At 52.7% G+C, this 10,154-nt stretch overlaps 1 protein-coding gene across 1 annotated transcript; it reads left to right on the top strand.

The window, feature by feature from the left end:
- The first annotated feature begins 4,628 nt into the window (after window positions 1–4,628).
- On the top strand, window positions 4,629–8,309 carry LOC112588441 (uncharacterized). Its single transcript, XM_025298417.1, has 4 exons — window positions 4,629–6,146; window positions 6,369–6,977; window positions 7,164–7,300; window positions 7,382–8,309. The coding sequence occupies exons 1-4, from the start codon at window positions 4,629–4,631 to the stop codon at window positions 8,307–8,309; spliced, it is 3,192 nt and encodes a 1,063-aa protein (XP_025154202.1).
- Window positions 8,310–10,154: the final 1,845 nt, after the last annotated feature.

Below are 10,154 nucleotides of genomic sequence, written 5' to 3'. Positions count from 1 at the left end.
ATGCTATTTAGCCTCTAGAATATATTGTTACAATAGTGCCCTGATTTTTTGTTAATTTGATGATTTTGAAATTTCCAAAGGCCGATAAGTTAACAAAAATTAGGACACTTTTGCAATAATATATTCTAGGGACCAAATGGAATAAGAAAGTCTAATACCACTTTTTCTTCCGACAAATAGCGATATATCGCAAGTTAAATGTTGAAAGTGTTTTCCTTAAATAGTAAAAAAAATATTAGGCAAATGAACAAATGTTTCGAACAAAAGTTGTTCAAATTGAGTGGTAAAATAAGATGACATAATAAAAAATTGGAATTTCCATTTAAAAAAATAATAATCAGTGAATATTTCGAAAGTGACGTCATCTATAAACAAAATGATATATTTTTTACATGTCCCCTTTGAAATTGTACAACTTTTGTCAAACATTTTCTCCTAAAATGTCGCGTTTACAAAAAGAGCGTGGAAGGGAGATGTGAACGGCAGCGTGTAGGGCGGCCATTTATACGGAAGCGTAGGGCGGCCATTTATACAGAAGCGTAGGGCGGCCATTTATACGGGAGTGTGAAGCCGAAGAAGTTATCAAATTTTTCTTAAATATCTCAGAAAATATTAGGCAAATAGAAAAATGTTTCAGACAAAAGTTGTTAAAATTAGTTCGTAGAAAAAGATGAGATAATAAAAAATTGGGGTTTCCGACTAAGAAAAGCAATAATCAGTGAATATCTCGAAAGTGGCACCATCTGTAAACATAACATTACTGCTGTTTTATGTCCCCTTTGAAATTATACAACTTTTGTCTGAAACATTTTTTTATTTGCCTAATATTTTCTGAGATATTTAAGGAAAACTCTTTCAACATTTAACTTATGATATATCGCTACCTATTTGTCGGAAGAAAAAGTGGTATTAGACTTTCTTATTCTATTTAGTCTCTAGAATATATTGCTACAATAGTGCTCTAATTTTTATTAACTTATCGGCTTATTTGGAAATTTCAAAATCATCAAATTAACAAAAAATCGGGGCACTATTGTAGCAATATATTCTATAGAGTAAATAGAGTGAGAGAGTCTAATATCACTTTTTATTCCGACAAATAGTTAGCGATATATCGTAAGTTAAATGTTGAAAAAGAATTACCAAACTTTTCCTCAAATATCTCGAAAAATATTAGGCAAATAAAAAATGTTTCAGACAAAAGTTGTTGAAATTAATTGGTAGAAAAAGACGTTGTAATAAAAAGTTCAAGTTTCTATTTAAGATTTTTATGTTGATCTTGACTGGGCTTTTCGAGGTCATTACAAAGTCAAATTTATGGCATCACTAAATAGATTCTCTAAAGCCTTACAACTTTTGTCTGTACCATTTTTTCTCTAAAATGTTGCGTTTACGAAAAAAATCGGATGGTTCGTTACTTTTGGGTCACCCTGTATATATGCACAGTCTGTCCCAGATCCAATGAGACTAGTCTAAAAAAATACAAAGCGTTTATTATTTTGATTTTTTATTCTTGTTTATTCAAAATAGTCTCCTGAGTCAATACAGCGTTGGAAACGTTCAACAAATTTTTCGAAACATTTTTTATACTCGTCGGCTGGAATGGCCTTTAGTATGGCGGTCGAAGTCTTTTGGATGATGGGGATTCTCGAAGGAATCCGGCAAGCATGTCAGCCATTGTAACTGGTGATGAAACGTGATGTTTTCAATACGAGCGAAAACAAAACATCAGAGTGCGGCATGGAAGTCAGCACCAGAAGAGCCAAAAGAGAAAAAATTACGCTTTCAGAAGAGCAAAATCAAAACAATGCTGACCGTTTTCTTCGATTCAAAAGAAATTGTTCACAGTGAATTCGTCCCAGAAGGTCAGACGGTGAACGCAGAATATTATCTGGGAGTTCTACAACGATTGTGGGCCAGAATTCGACGAGTTCGACCGGAATATCGAGAGCCAGGTAGTTGGTTTTTGTTGCACGATAATGCACCATCGCACAAAGCCATCGTGGTACGTGAATTCTTGACCAAAAAAAGCATCATAGTTATCGATCATCCACCGTGTTCACCTGATTTGGCTCCGTGCGACTTCTGGCTATTTCCCAAACTGAAATTGGTGATGAAAGGAAATCGTTTCGATACCATCCCGGTCATCCAAAAGACCGACCGCCATACTAAAGGCCATTCCAGCCGATGAGAATAAAAAATGTTTCGAAAAATTTCGGAATGGAGCGCAACATCCATTACCAAAGCGTCACTGTCGATGCGCCAAAGCGGCTGACGCTGTAGCTCACGAAAGAATCGCGCTGGATGCATCTTGGACTACATATTATTATTAGCGTCGTGCCGTGTCGCCGACCTTACAAAGTATTCGCGGTTTACAGAATACGAAGAGAGAGAGAGAGAGAGAGAGAGGCCGCGTCGACATGAGTTTGAACGACTGGATAATCGATGCTCTCGAGGCAACATTGGATTCGCATGGTCCGCTCGTACAGCGGCTGCGTCCAAGACTCGCGGCGCCTGCAACGCGACAGCAGACCAGCTGATCATGGCAGAGAACGATACGTTGTCGATGACCGTCGCCGGACAAACGACAAACGACGACGAACGGCATTGGCGACACGATGAGGAGAGTCATTTTGCTCTGCGACCAGGTAAAGCGTTGATCATTGACGAAGATTGAGCCGGCGCTCTGTTGCTGCTGTTGCTCAGTCGGGCCGACGTGTTGCGTCACGATGAGGACGGGAACGAAAATAGAGAATTTGTATCGGACATGTCATTGGCCGCCGCCACCGCCACCGCCGCCGTCGCCAAATGCACGATTGATAAATGGCGTATGTTTACATAGCCACACAAAAAAAGAGTGTCTTAATCTGGGGACAAGACATGTGTATTCCTATGTATTTTGACGCGCTGAATCCAAATCCGCTATCAGAAATGGCCCAACGGATCTTGGTTCAACCCTAACCTCAAAAAACCTAAAAATCACAGAAATATGCGATAAAATTGTGATATACTCCCTGACAGGCAAATTTTCACCTAAAAACCAATGTCTGCAGAGCCTTAACCTTACAATTAACCTGACCTGACCGTTAGGTTAGGTTAGGTTAGGTTGGGTTACGTGAGGTTAGGTTAGATTAGATTACCTCCCTCCCCGTGGGTGCCACCTTGACGTGGTGGGGAGGCTTGAAGGTCCCGATGATGTACAGAGCTGTGCCGGCGGGGGTTTCGGCCCCTGGCAGGTTCTACCATGCCGGAGTGGTCTGTACGGAGGGACTGGACCAAGAGCACCCGACCGGGCTGAGTGACCAGCCTGGTTCATGACCAGCACGGTCACAGAGCGGGTGGGAGGAGATCATCATCCCTGAAGGCATTGCACGCCGGTGCTCCGGCAGCCGACAGGGATGACCTCCTCCACACTCGCTCCAGGAAGGGGACCTCTCTCTCCGAGGCATTGCACGCCGGTGTTCCGGCAGCCGAAGAGAGAGAACCCTTTCCTCCCGCCTCGGTTGGACCGTTACGGTTAGACCGGGGCGGAGGGACGTACCTGAATCCAGGGCTCCACCCCATGGGGATCCTCCTCCCCCGTGGTGCCTGAGATGCGGAGGGGTACTCCGGGCCGCTCGGACGTTTCCGAGGCCGGGGTCGGGGTACCCTGTCGCGTCCTGAGAGATCCCACCCTCCGAGGCATCGCACGCCGGTGCTCCGGCAGCCGAAGAGGGGAGGACCTCTCTCCCTCGCTCGTCCCAGCCACGGCTGGGCGAATGAAGGATCCCACACCCGGGTCTGCACACCGTGGGACTATTCCCACGGTACCTGGGGGGTGGAGGGGATGTCCCGGGCCGCTCGGACTTATTCCGAGGTCGGGGTCGGGGCAGCCTAGGGTGACGAGGGGAGAGGACCCCACCTTCGTCTCGAAGGTGGACTCCCCGACTTCCCTCACCCGTTCGGCCCGGTCGAACGGACAGAGGAACCCACACCCGGGTCTGCACACCGTGGGGCTTGCCCCACGGTACCCGGGGGGTGGAGGGGTGTCTCGGGCCGCTCGGACGTATTCCGAGGTCGGGGTCGAGACACCCTCATGTGCCAACCAGAGGACTCATTCCCGGAGGCATTGCACGCCAGTGCTCCGGCAGCCAAAGGGAACGATCCTCTCCCTCATCCGTCCTGGCCACGGCCAGGCGGAGAGAGGTACCCACACCCGGGTCTGCACACCGTGAGGGTTTGGAACCCCTCACGGTACGCGGGGGGTGGAGGGGTGCTCCGGGCCGCTCGGACGTATTCCGAGGCGGGGCCGGAGCCCCTGTGTGCTGTGCCCGAGGGAATGCGATCGCATCACCCTAAAGCGGACTCTCGGGCGGCGCGAGCACGCTGGCTGCCATGGGGGAGACGTTCCCGGTGGGGTGCGACACCGGTGAACTATCTCCTTCCATGGGGCCCCCCGCGTGGCGGCGCTCTGCACGGTGCCCACATTGTCGGAGGTGTGGGACCCCCGAAAGCGGTCTGGCCACCAGAAATGGTGGTCAGGGCACGTGTAGGGGGCGGGAGGCCAGTGCCGACGATGTAATATTCCGTCGGCCCGTGCCATATGGTGCTCCTCTGGGGGAACTCGGAGACTCCCCCTTTCCGGGGGGATGCGGGCATGCCCGGGCACCGGAGCCGTGCAGAGTTGTGAGGTTCAAACCAAGATGACTGATTATATAACCTCCTCAAACTACGATACATCGGATTCGGAAATGATTAAGACGACCCAGGCAAATCCAAAGGACTTGAGAAGCCGACCTGGCAAAAGCCAGGTGACGGTTAGGAGAGAGGGACTCAGGAGCGCAAAGCTCCTAGAGAAGAGGAAGGCGGAAGAGACCGACAACAGCGATAGGTCCCGATCGCCCATCAAGGTCGACGACTCAACGCCATTCGCCACCTCAAAGGAAGAGGATTCCGATGACGGTGATGAAGTCACCATGAAAAAGGAAGGGAAGTGGGAAATCCCCAGAGACGAGGAAGGAAACACAGACGAGGAACGTCTGGTAGAGAAAGCAACTAGAGGTAGGGGCAGGCCCGAAACAACTGGGGGATACCGACTCAAGAAGGAGTTTATGGCAAGGAAACTTGCCATAATGGAACAGAAAAGAGAGGAAACTCTTCTGAAAGGGTTAGAAAATCCCATGGAGGAGTTCCTAGATTGTACCGCCAACAGGAAATATAAGGCGGAAATTAGAAGGCTGACGGAACACCTGGAGGAGGCTCCCTTCCGCGACATAACAGCGACGATTCTTGAAGCGTCCGCTAAAGTCCTCGGTTTTTCGCAGAAATCGAAAAGCCTAAAAGGAACCCATGTAAAGGTCCTCAGAGACGCAGCTGCAGCTATAACAGCAGGAGCAAACGTCCTGTCCATGCAAATGGCGCAGGACAAATGCGGAGGCAATCTCGACCTAATAGAAGAACTGCGGACGGAAAATGTAGGTCTCAAGACGTCGCTGAAGGAGGTAAGAAAGGAATTAGAGGAGGTAAAAGAAATGCTTCGAGGTATAAGGGAGGCACCGCTGCAAGTAGCGGTATCCTCCCCGCCCTCGAAGCAGCCAGGAAACGCGGACCAAGGTTTAAAGAAAGCACCACAACAACACGTGGCGGGTGCTCCCTCGCCCCTGGTCCACGTAGAGAGGGAAAGGGCGATCACCCCACCTATGGTGGACATGATGGAGGAGGAAGAGATACCAGTTGGGGTGATAGAAGTCCAAAAGGGTTTGATCCCGAGGGAAAAGAGACGCTCGATAAAGGAAGCCAGGGTCGCAAAGGCAGTAGAGGTAGGCCCCAAGATTAGGGAGGATATCCTACTCAATAAAAAAGTAAGGATAGAAAGGAAGAAGGAAAAGCCAACGAAGAAAGGGCTAGAAGAGGAAGTGTCCAAAATAGTGTTTAAAGCCCTAAATAAGTGGACACAGCAGGAGAAGGAAACTCCCAAACGAGGGGCCGGGAAGGGCAATAGAGAAAGCAAAGGGAAAGGAATGGAGAGAGAGTCGGTACAACATGGAGGAAATAAATACATGCAGGAATATCCTCAGCTGCCACCCACAAAAGAACAAAGGAGAGAGTATCAGGAGCAAATTAAAAAGGAAGGGGCACCCACAACACAGGGAGAAGAATGGTCGAAGGTAATAGGGAGGAGAGAGAAGAAGAAAGAGAAAGAAGAAAAGAAAAGGCAGGAAATAAAAAAAGTAGTTAAAATAGAAAGGAAGGAGGAGAAAAAGGTGAAGAGGAGAGTCCCCAATACCGCGGCGGTAACAGTAACCGCTGAACGGGGGCAATACAAAGACCTCCTAGCGGAGGCGAAAAAGAAGATCGATTTAACCGGAATTGGGATCGAAAAAATCAAGACCAGAGTAGGGGCTACCGGAGCTCTGATACTCGAGATACCGGGAGAGGAAAGGGGAAAACAGGCGGACCTACTGGCGGAAAAATTAAAAGAGGTTCTGACCGACAGAGCCAAAGTCAGTAGGCCGCAAAAGATGGGAGAGCTGCGAATCAAAGGAATGGAGATTTCAACCACGGAAAGTGAAGCAGCGGAGGTAGTGGCAAGAGTGGGGGGATGTAGAATAGGAGAGATCAAGACCGGGAAAATAAGGGAGGCGTGGAATGAGTACAGAACACTGTGGATACAATGCCCCCTCGCGGCGGCGAAGAAAGTCGCCGAACTAGGAAACATCAAAATAGGTTGGACGCAGGCCAAAGTAGAACTTCTACAGGCAAGGGCCCTCCAGTGCTTTAAATGCTTGGAAAGAGGGCACGTGCAGATTAATTGCAAAAGTAAAAGCGATAGAAGAGCCAACTGTTACAGATGCGGAGAACCCGGACACCTGGCTCGGGACTGTAGCTCAAGAGCCAGGTGTCAAATCTGCGAGGAGGCCGGTGTCAAATCGGGACATAGGATGGGGGGACCATCCTGCCGTCCCCCCAAGGGAAAAAAGAAAATCTCTGGGGATGAGGTGAGAGGGAGAATGGCGACCGCACCGCCGCCACGGGACCCTCCCGCATCCCCAGAGGGAATAAGGAAAGAGGAGGAAGGAAAGGAGAGGGAGGAGGAGGCAAATCGGGAACTGGAGCCGGAGTCCCAGCCTCCTCTCCCTCAAAGGAAGCGGAGAACCTCACTCCCTCTTTCGCCCCCCCCTCAGATCCCCACTGGAGATGAGAGGATGGAGGTGGTGGAGAAAAGGGGGGAGAAGAGAGTGAGGCCAGTAGAGAGCGAGGATACCGACGGCGAACAGCCGGGGGAAAAAGTGGTGGTCATCACTGAACCGGATAATGGACAGTAAGCTACTGCAAGGGAACCTGCACCTCGCCCGTCAAGCTCTATCGCTGTTTGAGCACACGATGACGGAGCGTGGTGCAGGCCTAGGCATAGCGGCAGAGCCTCACCATGTCCCCAGGAACAAAGATGGTTCGGGGACGAGGTGGGCTCTGTCGCTATAGTGTGGAAGGCGAGTAATAACTCACCCCCTGCGAAATACGTGGATCGCGGGAGGGGGTTTGTTGTGGTCAGGTGGGGAGTCGTCGCCGTGGTCGGGGTATACCTCCCCCCAGAGAAGAGCCTGGGCTTGGCTGACTACAAGTCCAGGCTCCAAGAAATGGGAGATGTCATCAAGAGACATCTCCCGGGTCCTGTCATCGTCGCCGGCGATTTCAACGCCAAATCGGAGCTATGGGGCTCCCGGCGCGATGACAGGAGGGGGGAGGTAACGGCGGATTGGGCCGTGGGCCTAGGTCTGCACATCTTGAACGATGGTAGAAAATCTACCTTCGTGGGGTCGAGGGGGGAGTCTATTATCGACCTGTCTTGGGCGACCCCCTCGGCCCTGCGAAGGGTGCGGACCTGGAGGGTGGCGGAGGAGCTGGAATCATTGTCGGACCATCTCTTAATAGAGATGGAGCTCTCCGTCACCCCCGATGGCCTACGGCCCCGCAATACGGACGGACCCCGGCCCGGTAGATGGGCTCTAGCCCAGTTAAACAGGGAGGACTTGGAAATCTCCCTGATGGGCTCCACCTGGCCACAGTGGAAGGACGGGCAGGACCTTGACTCTGAGGTCATGGAGGTTATGCAGGTTCTCGCACTCGCGTGCGATGCCTCCATGCCCAGAGTCAAGGCCTGCCCAAAACGATGCGCCTGGTGGTGGACCGACCAAATTGCCGCGTTGCGGCGGAGGTCGGTCCATCTCAGGCGCATGTTCCGAGCAGTGCGTTGGGACGCGGACCCTGAGGTCCCTCTGGCCGCCCGGCGGGAGTTCTGCGCAGCCGCGAAAGAACTCCGGCCGCCATAGGGGTGGCCAGAGGAAAGGGGTGGGGACGACCTCCTCCTCTCGTTGGACGCGGATCCGTGGGGGCGCCCATACAGGATGGTCATGCAAAAGCTGAGACCATGGGCGCCCCCTCTGACGGAGACGCTTGACTCCCGGTTCCTGGGACGGGTGATGGGGACCCTATTCCCGGTTGGGGGGGAAGACCCCATCTCCCAGTACGTAACCCCTCCCCCGAACAACAGGGGGAGGTTCCGGGAGTCACCGAGGAGGAGGTGGCCGAGGCTACCAAGAGGGTCAAGAGCAGGAAAGCTCCGGGACCCGATGGTATCCCCGGCCGTGTCCTCACCCTGGCCTCAGGGTATATGAGCGACAGGCTCGCGTGCCTTTTCACAAGGGCCATGAGGGAACGGAGATTCCCCCCAGTCTGGGGGAGGGCCAACGTGGTCCTCCTCCGAAAAGAGGGCAAGCCGGAGGATTCCCCTCCGCGTACCGGCCCATATGCCTCCTGGATGAGGCGGGCAAGCTCTTCGAGCGTATAATAGAGACCCGCCTCAAGAGGCATATGTCCCGGGAGGGTCCTGATTTAGGCGACGGCCAATATGGCTTCCGAGAGGCAGATCAACTGTGGATGCAGTGCTGCATCTAAAGTCCCTCTCGGGGGCCATAGTGTCGGAGGGCAGGGTGGCAGTTGCGATATCATTAGATATCGCAAATGCGTTCAACACCCTGCCCTGGGGTAGGGTGGTGCAGGCGATGAGAGGTTATTTCCGCTTCCCACCCTACCTCACGGCCGTCGTAGAGGACTACTTCCGGGGTCGGCGTCTTACGTGGACGGACGCCGATGGTACGGTGCGAGAGAGGGGGATGAGTCGTGGGGTCCCACAGGGATCGGTATTGGGGCCCCTACTGTGGAATATAGGTTATGACTCAGTCCTCCGGACAGCCCTCCCCCCCGGCTGTAGTACGTTGTGCTACGCTGACGACACGCTCGTCCTGGCCGGGGGGAGAGACTGGGGGGAGGCCGTTCACACGGCCAATTTAGCGGTGGCGGCGGTTGTGCGCTCCATCCGCAACTTGGGCCTGGTGGTGGCAGAAAGGAAGACGGAGGCGATCTTCCTTCACGCCAAGGGCATGAAGCCACCCCAGGCCAAATCAGGATAGGTCAAGTCAGGGTCCCCATAGAGGCCCAGATGAAATATCTGGGCCTCACCCTGGACGGCACCTGGTGCTTCAGAGAACATCTCAACAGGCTGGTCCCCCGACTCAGGATGATTTCCATCAACCTGGGCAGATTAATGCCCAATGTCGGGGGACCAGAAATGAAGGCACGTCGCCTCCACACAGGAGTTTAAACTCCGTGCGATGTACGGAGCGCCGGTATGGGCCGAGTCGCTGGCCGCCAGTCGCCCGATGCAAGCGCGGTTGCGCAAAGTGCAAAGGGGACTGGCGGCAGGGTAGCGAATGCTACCGGACCGTCTCCTGCGTGGCGGCGACAGTCCTGGCGAGCATGCCCCCCATGGAGCTCGTGGCTCTGTCGTACAAACGTATGTACGACAGGAAGCGCGAGCTCCTAAGAAGAGGGGGGGCGGACGTACCGCTCGCCAGGACAATAAGGGAGATGAAGCACCAGACTCGACGGATCCTCCTCGAAAGATGGCAGAGGTATCTGGCCAATGCCAGGTACGGGAGGAGGACCGTCGAGGCCGTCCGGCCCTTCCTGCTCGAGTGGGTAGGAAGGGCCCATGGGGCCCTGACTTTCAGGGCGGCGCAGGTGCTCACCGGGCATGGCTGCTTCGGTGAGTACCTGTGCCGCATAGGAAAGGAGCGCACAGCCGCCTGTCACCACTGCGGGAATGGCCACGACTC

Source organism: Harpegnathos saltator, unplaced genomic scaffold (assembly GCF_003227715.2).
Source record: "Harpegnathos saltator strain DR-91 unplaced genomic scaffold, Hsal_v8.6 scaffold218, whole genome shotgun sequence".
Classification (NCBI taxonomy): domain Eukaryota; kingdom Metazoa; phylum Arthropoda; class Insecta; order Hymenoptera; family Formicidae; genus Harpegnathos; species Harpegnathos saltator.
Note: the sequence above shows the minus strand (reverse complement) of the source record. Positions and strands in the feature narration are given on the sequence as shown.